The sequence below is a fragment of the Vipera ursinii genome (genome assembly GCF_947247035.1).
Source record: "Vipera ursinii genome assembly, chromosome: Z".
Taxonomy (NCBI): domain Eukaryota; kingdom Metazoa; phylum Chordata; class Lepidosauria; order Squamata; family Viperidae; genus Vipera; species Vipera ursinii.
Window position 1 is genome coordinate 19,355,838 of NC_139517.1, and position 21,692 is coordinate 19,377,529.

The window sequence follows — 21,692 nt, forward strand, 5'->3', positions numbered from 1 at the left end:
GTCCAAGCTGTATCAGTCTAGCGCCCCCTTGGAAAGTGTAAAGCATGTGAATCTACTGTCTTTTTGCTGTCCACGCCTTGCCGCATTTTAACAATTTAATAATTTAATTTAATAATTTAATTTGTATACCGCCCTTCTCCCGAAGGACTCAGGGCGGTGGGGGTGGGGTTAATAATTACGATCTTTTTTTCACGTGGATTTTCTGATTTGAATCGGGATCCCCCTTTCCGCTGTCTTTCCTCCATATTACGTCAGTTTTTAATTATGTTCTCAAAAAAATGGGTACCGTACGCTGATATCCGCGCACACTAATAAAGTAATTCAGGACAAAAACGATATTTTATCGGTTTATTCAATTTACTCGACAAAAATAAATAAACAAACTGAACATTTCTTAAGTAGCTACAGAAAATTATACTTTGGGGGCATATTTTACAAGTCCCACATCCGTATAACTGCCTTCCATTGGAAACAGCAAGTGAATTTAGCTTTGCTACATGGGAAGTGGGGGGAGGGAGGGTAAGAGCAAATAATTACATACATTTAAATTAAAATAAATTTGGTTAGTACAATTTATTCCACTGTATTTAACTTTCCCTTCCATTGCAATAAAAATATGTATAATGTGCCCATGCCCCTGGGATATGAACCAATCACAATTATTAAGCTAAAACAAAAGACTCATTATCTTCAGTGGCATTTAAACAATCTATACTGCACACAACAAAATCAGCATAGCTATGAGGGGGTTAAGCTCCTTGCTTACTGAAACAGATTTTGAACAACACAAATGATAAATACTCATCTGTACATTATACATTTCATAGAAACAATACACTCTTCTATGTTTGAGCAAATTAAGCCTATTAAACACTGTTTGCAAACATATATAGGAATCTTGTGTTGCGTTTGGATTACATTTAAAGCCTGTTAGTGAATATTGCAATTTAATAACCAATTTATAATTTCACTTCTAATTGACAAGGTTCTCTAGAATGTCATTTTACCATTATATTGCAGCTAGCAAAGTCTGTATTAACTCACTACTGTACGCATGACTTTGGTTCTGGAATTCTATTATTTTAGGGAAGCTTCTCTGCAAACAAACTCAGTGGTCCTCTTTAACCAGTATAGGATAAAACAAGCATTTTCATCACTTGTTTTGCAAATGGGGAGAACTGGGCATTTCAGCCAGGGGACAATCTTCAAGTTGAAAGGAACAGTTAATTTCTTTGGAGACTTGGATATTTGGATACCCAATGTCTGCTTCAATACTTTCAATGAACCTAATTTATCCAGCAATCACTTGTGCAAAATACTAGCATCTGTGGTTGGCTTCATATATAGACTAAGCCATGGCTGGTTAAAAATAAGAGTTCATAAGCTGCAGTGGCCTGGTTCACATCTTATACTAAACCCTAGTCAAACACACCATATAAGAACAGTCATTTGCCACATGTAAAACAGCCAGAAGTAAGCTGTGTACACTTCCACCCATTGCTTCTTGTCCTGCCCTCAGGTGCTGTGAAGAATAAACTGACTCACTCTTCCCTGTGATGATCTGTCAAGTATTGGAAGATGGCTATCACATCTTCCCTAAGCCTTCTCTTTGTTAAGCTAAACCAGGGGTCTTCAAATTTGGCCCTTTTATGACTTGTGGACTTCAACTCCCAGAATTCCTCAGTCAGACATGCTGGCTGAGGAATTCTGGGAGTTGGAAGTCCACAAGTCATAAAAGGGCCAGGTTTGAAGACCCTTGGGACTAAACATTCCTAGTTCCCTTAACTCTTCACCATACAGTTTAGCCTCCAGGACACTTAGCATTTTACTTGTTCTTCCCTGCACTCTTTCTAAGGTCTCAACATCTTCTTTGTATCCTGGTGACCAAAACTGGATGCAGCATTCCAAGTCTGGTCTCACCAATGCCCTATAGAGCAGTATTATCACCTCCCAGAACATATTTGTTCTGCTTCCTTTTCCTATAAGATGGTATTGCATCCCCTTGCACGATGGTGGGCTATTCAACTGTCTGCAGTACTGCAGCCCCATGAAAACAGAATACATAATTAACATCTCAATTCACCAGTACAGTTTTTTGACTTTTCAATACAAAGAGCAAGAACAATGGCATTTCAGCCAGAGAAGCCTGTCTTTAGAATGAAATATAGACCTTGACCTGAAGTTTGAAAGAAAAGATCAAAATGCTGTTAATTAACAGATGCATCTTGAATTTCCTTGGAAATCAAAGTTCTGTTCCTAGTCATCTTTCTTCACCTTCATTTATTTTGCAAGTATCTATTTCTTTTCTACTAGCAACAGCAAAATAAAGCCTGCCTCACAGGCACAGATCAAAGAGGAGCTCTTTCTCTCCGAAGAGTGACCCCAGGCATAGTTAAGAGATCATCGTTAAGACCTTCCACCTTAATTACATTCATTAACCTGCCCTGGGTTGACTTAGATAACCCACATAGCCAAACAACAACATGGCTTAGCATGTTCTGCAAACACAATTGCTCTTCTAAAAATGAGTAAAATATTCAGACTGCAGGCATTAATTAAAATACTCATGATACTGTTTCTTCTTCAGAATGCATCAGATCTACTTTCTGTTTGTGTGAATGTTGGCCCAGCAAAATCAAGAGGTTTCTATCTGCTTTGCAATGCTTTAAATACCATAGTTGCAAAATCAATCCAAATAAGGGATTCAGCAATGGGCTGGTTTCAAATTATAAGACATTTTAAAACAAAAAAACATTTGGCCATTTTCCAAAACTGAAATTTACAAGCTTCCTAATTTTTGGGTTTCTGGACATGCAGTCCTATTTTTGTTTCTATGAAAACAGGTGACAGCTTGCCTACAAATATCACCTGAAGTTTTAACATAATCAAGGTATTAAATCAGTTATTAACATTAAGGGCATTTGGGTCTGGTCTATCAGCTTTCCTACCGAAAAGAAAGAACATGAACAAATCGTGCTAAAAGCTAGCAAAAATTAAAAAATCACATTCTTGATAAATCATTGGTTAATCAACAAAGAAAGCTAAACCGTTACATTCCTCAAAGCCCAACGTAGAGTTGAGCAGGAAACAATATTGTTCCATGCTGTTACATCATTGTTACAGCTATTTCTCACCCCTCAGACACAACTGAGCGCACGTGTTGTGGGATGTGCATTGTGAACCAGGGTCCAAGTCATCAGTTGCTTGCTGTAACCAGGTCAGGTGCAGAAAGAAGGGAAAAAATAATCTAACCATGTAGAGCCAAGAGACCACATCTTATAGTGATGCAAAGCACAGCAGAAATGAAGCAGTCAAAGCCACCGAGCCAGGAGGAGTCCACTTCTGTTCACCTCTTGTGATGAGCAAGCAAAGCAAGACTGATGATGCTAATAATTCATCATTTTCATCCCTGAGCAAGGCAGGGCTATAATGCAACCAGCGATAAGAGCTGACATTAAAATACAATCCAAATTATTAGAATAACTAACTCTGGGGGGGTATAAACACATCTTTAAAAGAAGAACAGTCGTTTGCTGCTCTCAAGAACAAAGGTGTAATGTGCTGAGACATCTGTTAATCCTTCTGGAAAACAGGCTTCAAGAAAGGTGACAGAAATAGTTGTGGACAGGAATAGCGATGGCTCCCGAGAGTGAGATGCCCAAAGTGTCGGCTATGCAAGCTACCCCCATGGCAAATTCTCGATGTTCCGGCTTGCTCTGCAGGGAGGAAAAAGAGAAAAAAATATATAATATTTCTCTGCCATGACATTAGATGTGGGTTTCTGTTCTCCCTTCAAAGTGTAATACTGTACACAGTTTATGTTGTGGCCCCGACCCCCGAGCCTGTCCTACCCGAGGAAGAGGACTCTGAGGATGATGGGGAGGAACTGGCAAGGCCTTCCTCTCCAGCACCCTCCCCTCTGGCAAGGCCTCCATCTCCATCTGAAGGCCGACAGGAGCAGCCTGTGATTAGCCAGGCTGGGAGTGAGCCAGAGCAGCTGCAGCAGATGGAGAGCAGTGGAGATGAATCATGGCTAGATCCCTGAGAACGGTGCAGAGCCAAGCGTTTACAGCAGCGTAGGAAGAGTAGGAGGGTCAGGGATTAGCTGAGTCACTGAGCCACACCCCACAAGGTACAAAAGGGGGTGTGGCTGCTCTCAGGACTTTGTGACGAACAATAATTGAATCAACTTCTGGTCACATCTTCGGAAGTCTGTCGGATTTATTACCTGTTTGAAACCCTGGCCTGAATTCTTGACAACGCTTCTGTACTTCTATTTCTGGACTGTTTGCTTGGACTCATTTTGAGTAATTGTTTGGAAGTTATCTCATTCCAGCACACTTGAGGTAACGAGCCTATTTTGGCCGACTGTTTGTATTTTGCTGTCAAGGCCTTATCAGAAGGCAATTACTAAAGCCTGAGGAATTAACCCTTGCTAGTTGTGCCTGCTTGTCTGTCTGTTTGTACCCGGGCGGGGGGGGGGGGACAGAACAGCTTACTTCTGGCTGTTTTATATGTGGCAAATGACTGTTCTTATATGGTTTAGTATAGGGTTTAGTATAAGATGTGAACCAGGCCACTGCAGCTTATGAACTCTATTTTTAACCAGCCATGGCTTAGTCCAGTGATAGCAAACCTTTTAGAGACTGAGTGCCCAAACTGCAACCCAAAACCCACTTATGTATTGTCGGGTGCCAGGTGGGCATGGCCAGTTCGGTGGGTGTGGCCAATTGGGTGGGCGTGGCTATGGTGGAAACAGCAGAGTGGGTGGGACTAAAAAGTTCAATCAATCAATTCCAACTTTTTTTTCCCGCAAGAAGTTGAAACTGATTGATTGATTGAACCTTTTTTTTTTTTTGCTCACGGCGGCGGAGGCCTAAAGTGAAAAGGTTTTACAAAACCTAGCTGAAGGGCTAGGACTGGGGTGACGGCGCACATGCCCACAGAGAGGGCTCTGCGTGCCACCTGTGGCACGCATGCCATAGGTTCGCCGCCTCGGGCTTAGTCTATGTGAAACCAACCACAGATGCTAGTATTTTGCACAAGTGCTGGATGAATTAGGTTCACTGAAAGTATTGAAGCAGAAGTTGGGTATCCAAATATCCAAGTCTCCAAAGAAATTAACTGTTCCTTCCAACTTGAAGATTGTCCCCTGGCTGAAATGCCCAGTTCTCCCCATTTGCAAAACAAGTGATGAAAATGCTACTTTTATCCTACACTGGTTAAAGAGGACCACTGAGTTTGTTTGCAGAGAAATCCTGCAAATTCTTGTAATGATCCCATCTTTTATTCCAGGTGTGGGTAACCTTCTGGTAAAGGGCCACAACTTATGGTTTTTTTGACCAGCTGGTGAAAAGGCCCCTACAAAACAGACTAGATCTGGGAGGTTGCTTTGAAAGCTATTAAAAAGCTATATTTAGAGTCTATGCTACAATTTTGATGTGTTTCCTACTTAAAATGGGGTGGGGTGATGTGGAAACTCTCTAGCCAGTTTTAAGGTATTATGGCCAGCAGGATGCCAAGGATTATGAAAAAAGGGCAATGCAGTGTCATAGAATGTTTATATTAGTTCTATACATTGAAGCATGAAATGATGCTCTCCTCTAGCCACCCAACATATGACTGTCCTTCCATCTTTCCAATCCCACCTCTTCCTCTTGCTTCTTCCCTCAAACTCACCTCTTCGCTGACACAATGGAAAGTGTTCACATAGCCGGCTCCTCCCAGCAATCCCTCATACAATATTAGCACGAAAACCACATAGATGCTGGGTAAAAACATGTAGCAGACGGCAAGCAGAAGAAACACCATATTCAGGCACTTGAGGGAGAACAGAAGAAAATTAGTCTGGTAAAACAGTAGCAATTGTCTGGAAGCCAAATCACAGACAAGAAAAAGCTTAAAGGGTGGCAGGTCACACATTATTCAAATAAAGGCTCACTGGCTTCTTTTCTGTTCTTAATCAGTCCTTGTTCTCAGGTTTTTAAAATCAAGCATCTTTTGCAGATAGTAGCAGCTTAGGCCCCTGATGAATCCCGCCCCCCCCCCCCCCGGTTGATTTTTTACAACTATTTTATGATGTTAACAGAACGTCAAATTGTTTACGGTAGTCAGATTTTGTTATTTTTTTTGTATGCCTGATGCAAACCACCTTCAGCCTATGAAAGTTGGCCAAATATAAATAATTCTGACACGTAAATACAAAGCAAGTGGGAGGAGCGGAATAAATGTAACAGTCAAGAGAGGATCTGTTTTAAGCGGATGAGAAGGAATTATTCAATGGAGAAGAAGGGGAAACGTTGGTGAGGGAAATTTTTACCTGCAATATAGCCAGAAGCCATATCTCTCGGATTCGTATACAGCTGGCAGAGGAACGAGAAATAAAGACCCCCGCCTGATACAGCATCTGATACCTGCAAAAAAGACAGCAGGAATTTGGCTCAAGCCACAGTACGGATGGTTAAATTGCTACTGCTATATAAAGGTATAGGTAAAGGTTCCCCCGCACATGCGTGCTAGTCGTTTCCGACTCTAGGGGCCGGTGCTCATCTCCATTTCAAAGCCGAAGAGCCAGCGCTTGTCCGAGGACGTCCCCGTGGTCATGTGGCCGGCATGACTAGACACCAAAGGCGCACGGAATGCTGTTACCTTCCCACCATAGTGGTCCCTATTTTTCTACTTGCATTTTTACGTGCTTTCGAACTGCTAGGTTGGCAGAAGCTGGGAGAAGTAACAGGCACTCACTCTAATCGGGATTCGACCCGCCAAACTGCCGATCTTCTGATCGACAAGCTCAGTGTCCTAACCCACTGAGCCACCGCGTCCCTTCTACTGCTATATATGAATATAATAATTGTAAATGTAAAAAAAAAAAATTCTCTAGACCTATGACCACAACTGGGGGCAGAATTTCTGATGCTAGGCAAAGCGACTGTTAAATGAGCTCCACTGGCGTTTACAAATGATTTTTGCCACAGTTGTTAAACAAATAACTGCAGTTGTTAAGCGAAGCATGCAGTTGTTAAGCAAATCCGGCTTTCCCCATTGACTTTGCTCGTCAGAAGCTGGCTGGGAAGTTTGCCAAGGGCGATCACATAACCCTGAGATGCTGCAACAATCACAAATATATGCTGGTTGCCAAGTGATCAAATTTTGATCCAGTGACCACGGAGATGCTGCAACAGTTGTGACATATAAGGACTGACTTTTCTCAATGCTGTTGTCACTTCAAACAGTTGCTCAACAAATGTTTGTCAGTCGAGGACTACCTGTATCTTTTTTTCTAGCCTACCAACCTTTCTCACTCAACTAACAATTCATTTCCCCCCCCCCATTAAGTAACATCCAGACATGTTAATTGATGTTGGATGAGGCTAACGGGGTTTAGAGTCTAACATCTCGAAAGCCCCAAGCACCTTCCCACTTACCAGCGATATTGTTGGGGGTGATTTAAAGTTGTGTTTCGAAAGTACAACAATTCAAACTGGGAAAGAACAATACAGAGAGTAAGTGTTAAAAAAGGAAGAGCCAAAAAATGAATCAGCACCACCTCCGATAAAGGAATAACTACCCATTACGCTTACCAGCCCCTGGTTGATGAAGTATTCAGCAAAATACACCACAGACAAGGGGATGAGGTATTTCAAAAGACCCTGAAAGAGACAAAGTGAATGAGTTCATTGTGTGAACAGCCAAATTGTTTTAAGAAACCATCAGGCCCTTTTTCCTAAAAGTAACACCATCATCTACCTAATCTTAAGATGAAAACATCGTATTATCTACGAATGTTTATATATAAATAACAGGCAGATAACCTAAGAACTGCTTCTGAAAATTCTTATAAATTAAAGCATTACAAAATTAAAGCCAAAAAGTACAGGAAGTCCTCAACTTACCACCACAACTGAGCCCAAAATTTACATTGTTAAGCAAGACAATTATCAAGTAAGTTTTGTCACCTTTTATGACCTTTCTTGCCACAGTTGTTAAGTGAATCACTGCAGTTGTTCAGCTAGTAACACGGTTGTTAAGGGAATCTGGTTCCGCCATTGATGTTTCTTGTCAGAACGTCACAAAAGATGATCACATGACCCCGGGACATTGCAACATCATAAATACATATTACTTGCAAGCGTTTGCATTCTGATCATGTGACCACTGGGATGTTGCAACGGTCATAAGTGAGAAAATTGGGCATAAGTCACTTTTTCAGTGCCATTGTAATTTGAATAGTCACTAAATGAATGGTTGTAAGTTGAGGATTTCCTCTATCTTAAAGCACCTAATTACATGGATTATTTGAAGTTCCAGGGAGTATATACTCATGTGATACAGTCCATGGAGAAGGTTGAGATGATGTATCAAATTTGTATAGTACCAAACGCTGTGTTAATAGAAGCAGATGTAGTTCAGAGTCATCATCTTAGTAAAATACATACCTAATTCATTTTTGTTGTGAACTAGGCCTTGCATGCGCAAAGGTTACAATATGCATGATACACATGCACAGAATGTTGCAGCCTATGTTATCACAGAAGGGTTCCAACTATAGTAAGGTAAAGGTAAAGGTTCCCCCGCACATGCGTGCTAGTCGTTTCCAACTCTTAGGGCCGGTGCTCATCTTCGTTTCAAAGCCGAAGAGCCAGCGCTTGTACGAGGACGTCTCCGTGGTCATGTGGCCGGCATGACTAGATGCCAAAGGCGCACGGAACGCTGTTACCTTCCCACCGTAGTGGTCCCTATTTTTCTACTTGCATTTTTACGTGCTTTCGAACTGCTAGGTTGGCAGAAGCTGGGACGAGTAACAGGCGCTCAACTCTGTTACGCAACACTCGGGATTTGACCCGCCAAACTGCCGACCTTTGGATCGACAAGCTCAGCGTCCTAACCCACTGAGCCACCGTGTCCCTGGTTCCAACTATAAACGATAATAAAGCATCACAGCTTAATTATTTTTGATGACAGAAATATGGGGAAAGGTACCACTGAAAAAACATGGGTTTGAAAGGCAAAAGTTACATTTATAGTTGATTTCTAGTAGAAGTTAATTATTTGTGTATTGTCCACCTACTGTCCCCAAAATGTGTTTTGATCCAATCTCTATTTATTATTAAATTTATATTGGTTTTTTTGTTGTTGTTCAGGATTAAAGGGGGAATACATGGTGCTCCTCCTATTTTTCCTCACAATAACATGCCAATGAGTAAGTTGGGCTGGGAGAAAACAAGTGACCCAAATTCACTCAAGGAGTTTCTATGACAGAAAGGGAAGTAAAACTTGAGTGACTCTTCTCTTAGTCCAGCAGGAGGTAGAATACCTGGGAAACATTTCACTTTTAGGTTCGCAGGCCTCCCTCTTTTTTTAATCCCCTTTTTTCAAAATTAAGATACTTCTAGGGTTTTTATTACCCTACCTTATTCACTAATATTTACAAAACGGATCTAGGTAATATTCTTTCTTCTTGTCTTTTGCTGCCATGTTTTTAACCCACCCCTTTCCAGAGAAAATCTATTAAGAAAAGATTAAATAGCTACACAATATTCTTACGAGAGAACCTTCTACATTCGCCACATGCCATCAACTCTTCCCTAGGCACGCTCAACGTTGATCCCCACTGAACCACCCAAAAGAGCACTTTTAGACTTGAAACAGCTCAAAAAGTTCTTCCCGCCTTCTCTGAGCAGGCTTCTTACCTTGGCCACCTGTTCTTTTTCCTGCAAGGTGAGCTGAGGGTTTTGTGTCGCTGGAGGAGGGAGACAACAATTGAAATTATAAGAACGGCACTGTATTTTCCTTTGAGAAGTGTTGCAGAAAGACACAAAGCTGAGGGCAAGCACAAAGTCAAAGAGTGCCCTGATGTTAACTGAGTGGTGGTGGAAAATGGAGATAGTCCTCGACCTACGACTGACTGCTTAGCGACTGAAATTCTGACAGACCTGCTTGCGGGGAAACTTATGATCTGAATTTGAAGTTCTGATGTTCAAGGCTCCTCAGTGATGTGACTGCATTTTGGGTGCTTGGCAACCAGGTTGCAGCATCCCACAGTCATGTGACTGCATTTTACGATGGTTTTGTCAAAAACCATCACTTTCTTCCACATTTCAGCAAAACCGCACCCATCTCATACCATTGATTTGCTTAACGACTTTGTTTGCTTAACAACCAAACTGATTTGCTTAACAACTGCTGCAAAAAAAAAACACCCAGAAAACTTGGGTTGGTCACATGACTGACTCATTTTACAACCATCACAAGTTACAACTGTGATGGGTAGGCTCCATTAGGGTTGCAATTTGAGGACTAACTTTGTTTGGCTTGATTTGGAACATGGAAGCTTTAAGGAAAGAAATAGTTGCCCTAAGCAACAAAGGTTTAGTACCCACCCACCCCAATGTTGTGCCTTAAAACCTACTACCCATCTCCAAATATTGGGGAGCACCGGGCAGCAGTTTCAAAAAAGGCTTCAAAAGTGTGGGTGCATGCAGTCTGCATGCATACTTAATAGAAAAGATGACAAGATTTATGATAAAATTGTTCCTTGCCTTTGGCCTGAGCACATGGTGTCACGGTTAAGGATGCAGCAGGAGCATTTTTCAGAGAGGAAAGATTTTGGAAGGAAAACATGCATTATAGATCATGCTTTCCTCTTTTGAGGTCATGGGAGGCATTCACACAAAAGTCACTTACTTTGAAGAAGAGTCCTTTTGTCCCCGAGAAGAGGCCGTTGAATCACAGAAGAGGCACGTGACAGTTTTGGCTTGCAGACCCCCCAGCCACAGCGAGGGGCTTGAGGAGGGGGAGCCAGCAGGAAGCAATAGCTATGGAAGTGGAGAAACAGGGAGACAGTCAAGAGCCATAACAAGTTCATGCCCACCTTGATGTTACAGTTATTATCCCCAAAATAAGCCATAGCTTGCTTCTGGCTAGCAAGAACATGTTACTTAGGGTTTCATCAGATTATTCTCTTCTCACAATGATCCTCGTCAGCTAAACCAATGAGAAGGATCCCTGTTGTGACTGATGTCACATTTAAAAACTAAATGCTGCCCACAGCCCCTCCAAAAGAATGAGGAACATGATAGATAGATAAATGATAGATGATAGATAGATAGATAGATAGATAGATAGATAGATAGATAGATAGATAGATAGATAGATTTTTTTAAAAAAAAGGCAACAATAGTGGAATTAAGGGAAGGATTTCTGGTTCATTCTTTCTCTGTTCCCCATTTTCCGGGATAGGTATGGGTTAGAACAGGTGTGTCAAACTCGTAACGTCACGTGACATGCTGCGACGTATCGTGACTTTTTTGCCACTGCCAGCAATGGGGTGGGCGCGGTTTCACTATGATGCATCTGGCCCACGGGCCGGCAGCTTGACACCCCTGGGTTAGAATCATTAACGCAGTTATTAAGCCCCTCTCCCCTTATTCTTCCTTGAAAATGGCTGCCAGAGTCTTGAGAGGGCTGGCTGGGGAATTCTGGGAGTTGAAGTCCACACATTTTTACGTGGCCAAGATTGAGAAACACTGATCTAAGAACCACAAGCCTTGCAGGATGTCCAATCCTCAACTATGGTGTGAAGTATAAATTAGACAGACTACCTAAAGTTCTACAATCTTAGGAATAATTAAAACACACGTAGTTGAGGGGATGGAGAAGGACTGAAAAATATTCAAATGCAAAAAAAAGAAAAAGAAAAAAAGGAAATAGCCTCTTCACAAACAAAGATGATCACTACAACAAAGCAATATGCTTTTCTATTTCTTCTTAAAATAAGTTTTAAAATAATTCAATTTTATGACAGACTCCGACCAATACACTCAACAATATAAAATTCAAATTGATCTAGGTCACACAATCCAGAATAACACTGCAATTTTTGTTTCCATTTAATTATATCTCACTCTTCCCTAAATTGAAGCACTGGATCTACTGAGCCTCCAAATAATACTTTCCAACTTGCTGTGAGATTCTAGAAACTTAGTAGGCAAATAAGAGCTAGCATAAAAATAATTTCAGTGATCAGGGATTTTGTAAGCTATAGAATATTACAAATTAATACAAAAAGAAGCAAGATGAGTCAGTATTTTTATCACACTCTCCCCACAAGGACATGGAGACTTGCAAGATGGTTGTCAGTGCTTCGAGGCAGTCCAGACCAAGAAATCTAAATCGTGAGCACCAAAACTACTTTTATTATAAGTTTATACTAACAGAATCTTGCAAATTTGGATGTCCCTCTTCCGTTCCTGCCTTTAGGTTCTAGAGAACTAGGGAAGGTTAATTCTGAGATTCTTTTTCCAATACATTTCTGCTTGGGATTTAGATTTATCAGATGTTGTCTAGATTGTGGCTCTTCCTCCTGTCTCTCAAGGTTATTCTCACAGCCCCTTACAGCTGCTGGCAGCTGTGATGTGAGCACTTTTTTTGGCTCTGAGTCCAAAGTATAACACATCCATATATACTTCACATACAATCAATATCCTGCTTCCTGCTTCATTTTATGCTCTCCTAGCCACCACTATTCGTTCATTCGTTTGTTCGTTCATTCATTCCCCACCTTTACTATTTTCATAAATACTCCTATTTTCTCCACAATAGCAACCCTGTGAGGTGAGTTGGGCTGAGAGAGAGAGAGAGAGAGACTGGCCCAAAGTCACCCAGCTGGCTTTCCCGCTTAAAAAGGGACTAGAACTCACACTCTCCTGGCATCTCGTCTGGTGCCTTCCCCATTAGACCAAACTGGCTCTCATTTTGTCTTCTTGACATCTATCGCCTCTCCTTTTTTTTGCATTTGCATAAGACTCTCTTTGCAGGTCCCATTTTTAGACCTCACCTGGCCAGCATGATAACAGGAACAATGGTCATAAAGAGGAGGGTTTCCTGCGGAGTCAGGCCTGCCTGTGTCAGCCCGAGGTAGGAAAGGGCCCCGATCAAGCCAGCTCCACCTGTTCCAGATGACCAGGCAGACACCACAGCACTTGTGGGAAGAGAAGCAAAGGAAACAACATGAGTCAGAGAGCTTTGGGTGTACAACTTCCACATAATCAATTCCAGTCTAACTGCACTTCTTGCAAGCAAGTCAAATGTGGAATTGTTTGGCATTAGACATCAGGTTAAAATGTTGCATATATGTACTTTTGAACTGAATACTTTATTTGGCCAAGTGTGATTAAACACACAAGGAATTTGCTTCTGGTGCAGAAGCTCTCAATGTACACGCAAAGCATTGTATTTTGTGTATGTAAATATGTACAAAAGTACACATATGCATCATTTTAAAACAATGCACATATCTACTTTAAAGACATTTATCCTTCACTGAAAGAGTTTTTAAATCAAAAGCTGCTCGCTCAGCATTTCTCATGAGCATATATTGGTATTAGTACTGGCACTAGGTACTAGCCAGTAAGAACTCTGTCCAACTCACATTTCTAAGCTCAGTCTAGTTAGGTTGGGTACATACAGCTTATTTTGTCCAGAACAAAACGCACATCTTAAGACTGCTTTCCAAATCAGATATACTGTTTAATATAGTGTGTCTGCCTTGTTTAAATATTAACAGAACTAGCTTTAAGGAAAAGAAAATGTCACCTATTAACATGCAAAAATATATTTAATAGTCTCTGCAGCTCAGACCAACATCAAAGAACATGTGGATCCAGTATTTATTAATAAGTAACTACTGAGTTCTGGTGGTTGCAAAGTTATTTATAGCTGTTTCTCCCAGTTCCTTCCCATCAAATGCTTCTGAGTCCCACGTAAGCATAAAAATTTCTTCAAAGGAAAAAAAAAAGATTGGGCATTGACCTCTGAACTCTGTTATGCCCAGTTAGCAAAAATTATTTTGCTTGGTTCGCTATGTGTACCCTGTCTGAATAATTATGTTTTTGAAATAGTTTTATTTATTTATTTATTTTATTTTAATTCCATTTATATCCCGCCCTTCTCCGAAGACTCAGGGCGGCTTACAAGCTTAGCAGTAGCCTTCATTCTATGTATATGCCTGCTTATTAGGGCTTTCACACACACCCCAAGCGGCATTATTACAAAGTCAGCTTAATTGCCCCCAACAATCTGGGTCCTCATTTTACCTACCTCGGAAGGATGGAAGGCTGAGTCAACCTTGAGCCTGGTGGGATGCGAACCTGCACTAATTGCAGGCAGCTGGTGTTACTTAAGGAGGCATTAGCCCACTGCTCCACCAAGGCTCTTGTAAAGTCAAAACAAGGCTCTTGTTTTGACTATATACTGTCTTTTTGTTTTTGTTTGTATAAGCTATCCAAATGGTACGTATTTTGATGGCTCAGATACCTCTTCCTGCAATTTCTGAATACCAGAGCTGGATGCTCGTAAAGTTATTGCACCATATATATCATCGTATAAGCAACGATTCATGAGACCAAACCCCAGTAGAGGGTTTGAACCCCAAAGAATAACGTCTAATATCTGAGGAGTCTCAATACAGTAAGGGCAACATTAGCCAAATGGTATTTCCAAAGGTGCTTTTCCAAAAGGCAACTGGAGTTTCTTGACTTTTCTTTGAACACATTTTGCTTCTCATCCAGGAAGCTTTTTCAGTTCTCAGATGAGAAATGAAACGCTTTCAAAGGAAAAAAACCCCAAGAAAGTTCAGTTGCCTTTTGGGACAACCATGACCTGGATGATCGAGAATCTCCATAGGCATTTAGTCAGATGGTACCTCCTGGCTGAGCGCCAAAGAATTGAGGCCTTTGAGCTATGGTGCTGGAGAAGACTCCTGTGAGTCCCTTGGACTGCAAGGCGATCAAACTGGTCAGTCCTAGAGGAGATCAACCCTGACTGATCTTTAGTAGGCCAGATCATGAAGCTAAAACTCAAATACTTTGGGCACCTAATGAGAAGGAGGGACTCACTGGAGAAGAGCCTAATGCTGGGAAAGATTGAGGGCAAGAGAAGAAGGGGACGACAGAGAATGAGGTGGCTGGATGGAGTCACTGAAGCAGTAGGTGTGAGCCTAAATGGACTCCAGAAGATGGCAGAGGACAGGAAGGCCTGGAGGAACGTTGTCCATAGGGTCGCGATAGGTCGGACACGACTTCGCAGCTAACAACAACAACCTCCTGGTGGTCAGTATAATCGAAAATACCACACAGGATATATTATATATTTATGCGTGTGAGGAGAGTTGTGTCTATTTGCTAGGAGGATAGGGTGGTGGTGGTGGGGAGCCTGCATTTCTGGGACCACCAACACTTTTCTTTTTCAGTTTTGTCAGTGAGAATATATGATCTGACCTTGGGATTCCAAATCCAGTTTCTGCCTTCTCATTCAGTTGTTTAGAAAGTTACTTAGTCTTACAATGAGGCTGGTTCCCATGACCATCACTTTGTAGAGTTACTGCTCGTGACAGTTTCTCAGATTTCCAGTTGAGTCCCTAGGCCCTGAAAAGCTGGACAACTCAACTCCAAAGCCTAATTTGTTAAGCAAGCAGGAGCCACACCTAACCCTATTGTAAGGTGTCATCCACCATCCAAATCCTGCAACTTCCCTTCTCAATCTTTACCTGTTAAAAAATGATGTGAGTGCCAGGAATGTTATTTCACCAAGACCAGATGATATACTGGCAAGCACGACACCTGTAGTGACGAAAAGAAAAAAGGAGACATCACACACAAGCAACCTGTCTCTGAATTGTGCAGAAGGCAGATCCGAATTGGGCCTGGCTTCTTCTGTCACCAACCTATCAGTTGCATACCATACGTTCATCTCTGTGCACGTTTTACAACTTCAGAACTTTGGCAGAAATATTTAAAATACACATGTATTTTACTGAACATTTGTTGTTGCTTTCCAGAAGGAATACTTCTCCTTGGAATTCCAGGTTTCCCCTTCTCTATTACACTCTGTTCCATATTCACATCCCCTTTTTAAAGGAATATTCAGCATTCTTTTGCCACTCAGCATGCTCTAGTTAGATATTTTGGCTCCTTTAAAAAAATTATATAAGCCTTATGATTTCTCCAAGCACTGTTAATAACTCTTTTCGTACTTTTTACTTTGGATGCAAGCAATAACATGTTAAACCAGTTATGGTAAACCATAATTCTGACATATCATGACCAGTAGGTTAGGGTTATGGATGGTTCAAAGCTACGTCAGTTGCATTTGATTCTAAATATAGTCAGAGAGACTTTGGTGCTGAAAAAAAAATGGCTGGATTGAATGGCAAAGGCACTCTTTCCTCCAAAATCCGAATAATCATCCATTTTAAGATTAAGGTAAAGGTAATGGTTCCCCCGCACATGCGTGCTAGTCGTTTCCGACTCTAGGGGCTGGTGCTCATCTCTGTTTCAAAGCCAAAGAGCCAGCGCTTGTCCGAGGAAGTCTCCGTGGTCATGTGGCCGGCATGACTAGACGCCAAAGGCACACAGAACGCTGTTACCTTCCCACCGTAGTGGTCCCTATTTTTCTACTTGCCTTTTTACGTGCTTTCGAACTGCTAGGTTGGCAGAAGCTGGGATGAGTAACAGGCGCTCACTCTGTTACACGGCACTCGGGATTCGACCTGCCAAACTGCCAACCTTGTGATCGACAAGCTCAGCGTCCTAACCCACTGAGCCACCGCGTCCCTTTTATTTTAAGATTATACACACGTAAAAATGACACTCACCCAGGAGGCTTTGTGTTGTGCTGGTAGAGAAGGCCACTACTAGAAAGCTGCCCCAAGCTGAGGTAACACAAATGGCAACACGCAAGCTGTGGAGGGAGGGAGGACGGAAGGGAAGGGAGGAAGAAAGAAAGGAAGGAAGTGGAAGGAAGAAGGAAGGGAGAGAGGGAGGGAAGGAAGGAAGTAGAAGGAAGGAAGAGGAAGGGAGGAAGGAAGGGAGGGAGGAAGGAAGGGAGGAAGGGAGGAAATAGGATCAAAACAAACTACCAAGCAATAAGCAAAGAGACAATTTCTTATGTGAATACATTTTCCTTTCTCCTTTACTAAAATTTCCTAATTCCACTGATTTCTTACCTGGATATGAACATACGGCTTTCTTCAATAGAAAAAAAAGCACCTACACGCATATGTTCTTCAAAAGGCAAATGTAATCCCTGTACAAGCAGATCACACAATATGTCAGGGGTAGGCAACCTCGGCTCTTTTATGACTCATGGACTTCAACTCCCAGAATTCCTGAGCCAGCATGGCTGGCTCAGGAATTCTGGGAGTTGAAGTCCATGAGTCATAAAAGAGCCGAGGCTGCCTACCCCTGCAATAGGTCAACATTCTCTAGGGCAGTGTTTCTCAACCTCAGCAAATTTAAGTTGTGTAGACTTCAGCTACCAGAATTCCTCAACTAATTGCTGGTTAAGGAATTCCGGGAGTTGACATCCACACATCTAAGAATTGCCAAGACTGAGAAACACTGCTGTAGACTTTGACTTCCAGGTGGGCTGCAATACCTTTATTCCTACTAGATATGGCCAGGTTGGAAAAGAGAGCCCAAGACACTGATACGTTTGAATGCAAAGCTTGACAACATTGGACAGCTTTTCCCATATATCAAGGATACTTTTTATATGTAAAGAAAGTTCCTATCAGGAGTTCAGGTATGATATACCTTTCATGTAGTCATTAAAATGCTGGCTAGGAACCAGGCGGTTGTGAGTTCTAGTCCCACCTTAGGTATGAAAGCCAGCTGGGTGACTTTGGGCCAGTCATTTTCTCTTAGCCCAACTCACTTCAGAGGGTTGTTCTTGTGGGGTAAAAAGGAGGAAGAAGCATTATATATGTTCACTGCCTTGAGTTACTTATAAAAGTAATAAGGCAGGATTTTAAAAAAAATCTAAGAAATAATAATAACTAAAAATATCTTCTGTTCTCTTAGCTACAATGTGTGAGTTATTTTGTACCAATGTAAACTTACCCATATGGGAACAAGTGGATGCAAAAAGGGGCACTGAATTTGATGAAGAGAGTTGGCAAAATGTCTGCCAGCAGTACCGCCTATATAGGATACACACACAAAAAAAGTGGTTGGTTTCAAAACCTCAAAATATCTCGCTCCTTCCCCTGCCTGATCTGGCCTTTACACTTACCCCAGTCGAAATGGTGTTGCAATCATACCCAGAAGTATTGGTGGTGGTATTCTCTGGAAAAACACTGGGGGGAGTCTAAGTGGGAAGCAAAACACAGGAAGCAAAACTCAGGTGTGGGATCAGCAACCTGCACAGGTGCTACTGCTGCTGCTGCCTGTATGTGTTTATTGGACAAAGTTCCATGAAATCAGCAAATCTCTGATCAACACTCTGAAATCTCATTAAATCTGACAATCTCAAAAGATCTCCATGTTTAAAAATCTGGACAGGTAGTCCTTGACCTATGACCAAAATTGAGTACAACATTTATGTTGCTAAGTGAGACAGTTGTTAAGTGAATTTTGCCCCATTTTACAACCTTTCTTGCCACGGTTGTTAAGTGAATCACTGCAGTTGTTAAGTTAGTAACACGGGTATTAAGTGAATTGGCTTCTCAATTGAATTCGCTTGTCAGAAGGTCGTAAAAGGGGATCACATGACACCAGGACACTGCAGCCGTCATAAATATGAGTCAGTTGCATCTAAATATTGATCACATGACCATGGGGCTGCTGCAATAGTTGTAAGTGTGAAAAACGGTCATAAGTCTCTTTTTTCAGTGCTGTGGTAACTTCGAACAGTCACTAAACGAACGGTAGCAAGTCAAGGACTATCTGTATGTAAATATATGCATGCACATATAGACAAAAGTATCTAGATCAGGGGTAGGCAACCTTAGCTCTTTTATGACTCGTGGACTTCAACTCCCAGAATTCCTGAGCCAGCCACGCTGAGGGAAAAGGGTTTCCATGCTGAGCCAGGAGTTGAAGTCCACAAGCCATAAAACAGCCAAGGTTGCCTACCGCTGATCTAGATACTGTAGTACACACACACAAAAAGATAGGGGCATTCTATGGATAATATCACTGGAAGCTCTGAATTGGATCTTCCTGAATGTTGCATTGGCGAATTCTAAGAAGATACAGAAGATAAAAATCCAACAGCCTCTCATTCCAATCTTTCATACAGAGCAGGGGTGTCAAACTCACAACATCATGTGATGTGTCACGACGTATCGCGACTTTCTCCCTATTGCCGGCAACGGGGTGGGTGTGGTTTCGGCGTGACGCATCCGGTCCGCAGACCAGCAGTTTGATGCCCCTGATACAGGGCCTCCACTCTGAACTTGCTGGGTTTACTAAGGTAGTCCTCAACTTACAACTACAACCAGAACTCCTGTTGCTAAGCAAGGCACTTATTAAGTGAGCCCCATCTAGTCTTACAACCTTTTTGCCACAACTGTTAAGCGGGATCACTGCGATTGTTAAGTGACTCATGCAGTTGTTACGGAAATCCGGTTTCCCCCAGATTGCTTGTTGGAAGCCACCTGGGAATGTCAGAAATGACAATCACAAGACCCTGGGATGCTGCAACCCTCATAAATATATGCTGCTTGCCAAGTGCCTAAATTCTGATAGTGTGACTGTGGGGATACAATGAAGGAAGCGGGAGGACCAGTCGTCACTTTTTACAGGGCCATTGAAACTTTCGATGGTCACTAAACATTTGGTTGTAGGTCCAGGACTTATTAACCCAGACAATCAATGTTGAATGGCTCACTGCTAAGATATTTCTGCCAAATTCAACCGAAATGTATTTTCTACCTCGTAGATAATGCAATAAAATAAACCGCAGCCTTCTCATTTTCTGGCTATTGGCTCAACTGATTGGAACTAATGAGAGAAAAACTCCACAGATAAGCAATTCTGCTTCATTTCACATTTGTGTACTTCCTCGTACTTACATACCATTTTTCCTTGCTCTTATCCACTCTTTCTTCCAGTAACTGCCATTTTCTCTTGACCTGCTCCTCATTCTGCTTTTACATACCAACACAAATATACACACAGGGTCTTCTTCCTTGCACACTCACCGGTCCCGTCCCATTATGCTCTGGCACTTTCTGATGGCTGAGAATGTCATGAGCTGCACTCAGCATCACTACATAAGCAAAGTTGTTGCAGAGGCCAAGCAGCCTGTTTGAGGAGAAGGCAATTTAGGAAACATGGAAGTTGCCACAAAAGCATATGTCAGTGTCTAAAATGTGTTAAGCTATAAAACAGATACTTAGTTTTGGCTTAGTGGATTATAGGAACCCAAATATTGTGGTTTACTGCAGTGTTTCTCAACTCAGCTACTTTAAGATGTGTGGACGTCATCTCCCAGAATTCCCCGGCCAGCATGGTTGACTGGGCAATTCTGGGAGCTGAAGTCCACACATCTTAGAGAGGCTGAGGTTGAGAGACACTGCTTTATTGTATAAACTTGGTTGCAATAGATCCAACCAATGCCGGCTTTTTAAAGCACTAAGTGAACTATGCTTTAACATAGTGTGAACTGTATCAGTGTCATCATTTGTTCATTTTTTATTGTAATTACAGATTTTCCATTGTAATTACAGGCCCCTCTTTCTTTCACAAAAGGGCTCAGATGCATGTAAGCAGGGTTCAAACACCGATTATATCCAGATCAGTTTAGCTACAATTTTTCCCCAACAGTCATAAGTGTAAGACACTATCACCACACTCAAAATTCCCCAAAGTTCTGATGCATGCAACATAATGCATGCAACAAGTTGTACAAAGTGTGCAGCAAACAAACAGGAGAACGATCCAGTCTGATTGGAAGAGGATGCATAAAAACATCCAGTTTGTAGAAAAGATACTCAGAAAATAAACATGAGCACAAACCAGAAGTGCCTATGCTGATGTGCTACAATGTGAAAAAGAAGCCAGTTATCACACAGCAACAGAGAGGAAAGAGGAACCACAGGTAAGTAACACCTGAAGATGTGATGTTGAACATCCTGCCTCTCCTTGAACCAAAGAAGAAGTCTAAAGGAATTTACCAGAAGCCCGCATTGTTTCTCCGCTGGCTGCAGGCATCCAGGGTGGCTTCGGACTCCTCAGAGAGCGCCATATCTTCATTTTCTTCTGTATAAACGGGGAGAGAACAAGCACAGCTGTCAGGATTGAGGAGACATCTGGGGGGAAAGGGGAGAGCTGGACATGGGAACAGACTCACCCTCAGAATCACCAGAGGCCTCCTGCCATCTATACCCAGCGTGCCCCATGGCAGGAGGCAGAGATCCGGGCACCAGAGGGATCACCTACAATTACAAAAAAAGTGGGAGGGAAAAGGAGGAGCATGAATACACAACAAAATTTTGGGACGTTCCGAGATACACCGGGATGCTCCTTCTGGCTTGCTCGGCCCCCTCCCCCCGCCCCCCCCCACCCCGTCCCATTCATCATTCTGGCTAAAACTCCGCCGCTACCTTTAGGCGAGATTTTCGATTAGGCTTCTCAGCAGATCTGGGGGCGGAAGATCGGAGAAACCGAAACCGAAGTCGTAGGCACGGCAACCCTCCGGCAGATCCCGCTTCCTGGTTTGATACCACTTCCTCCTGCCACGCAACGTCCTCAGCTGGGCTTCGCTGTCAAGGGCGAAGCCGAGAGCATGCACGGGGCCACCGGGCAAAGCCGGTTGCGCGTCGCGGTAGGCGCAGGATGACTGCGTTGGAACGAGCCCGCGAAACCCCTGTTAGTGCGATTTAAAAGGGGTGTGTGTGTGTGTGTGTG

The 21,692-nt window shown here is 42.3% G+C and overlaps 1 protein-coding gene across 1 annotated transcript; it reads right to left on the minus strand.

Moving 5' to 3' along the window:
* Positions 1–334: 334 nt before the first annotated feature.
* Positions 335–21,518, minus strand: CLN3 (CLN3 lysosomal/endosomal transmembrane protein, battenin). Its single transcript, XM_083376902.1, has 16 exons — positions 21,389–21,518; positions 21,136–21,220; positions 20,960–21,044; positions 19,985–20,087; positions 18,073–18,147; positions 17,901–17,980; positions 16,655–16,740; positions 15,548–15,620; positions 12,839–12,982; positions 10,687–10,817; positions 9,693–9,742; positions 7,584–7,652; positions 7,428–7,483; positions 6,320–6,413; positions 5,680–5,820; positions 335–3,716 (listed from the first exon to the last, which is right to left on the minus strand). Exons 2-16 carry the CDS (start codon positions 21,182–21,184, stop codon positions 3,597–3,599), a joined length of 1,356 nt encoding a protein of 451 aa, XP_083233028.1. The 5' UTR covers positions 21,185–21,220; positions 21,389–21,518; the 3' UTR covers positions 335–3,596.
* Between the last annotated feature and the right edge of the window lie 174 nt (positions 21,519–21,692).

What these genes read in the sequence shown, in the direction of transcription:
- CLN3 (XM_083376902.1), bottom strand. Translation starts at nt 21,184, where the DNA reads ATGGGGCACGCTGGGTATAGATGGCAGGAGGCCTCTGGTGATTCTGAG. An exon ending in GGCCTCTGGTGATTCTGAGG is followed by an intron (nt 21,045 to 21,135) that starts GTGAGTCTGTTC and finishes CCGTTTATACAG; the next exon opens with AAGAAAATGAAGATATGGCG. An exon ending in CTCACATCATTTTTTAACAG is followed by an intron (nt 12,983 to 15,547) that starts GTAAAGATTGAG and finishes TCTTCCCACAAG; the next exon opens with TGCTGTGGTGTCTGCCTGGT.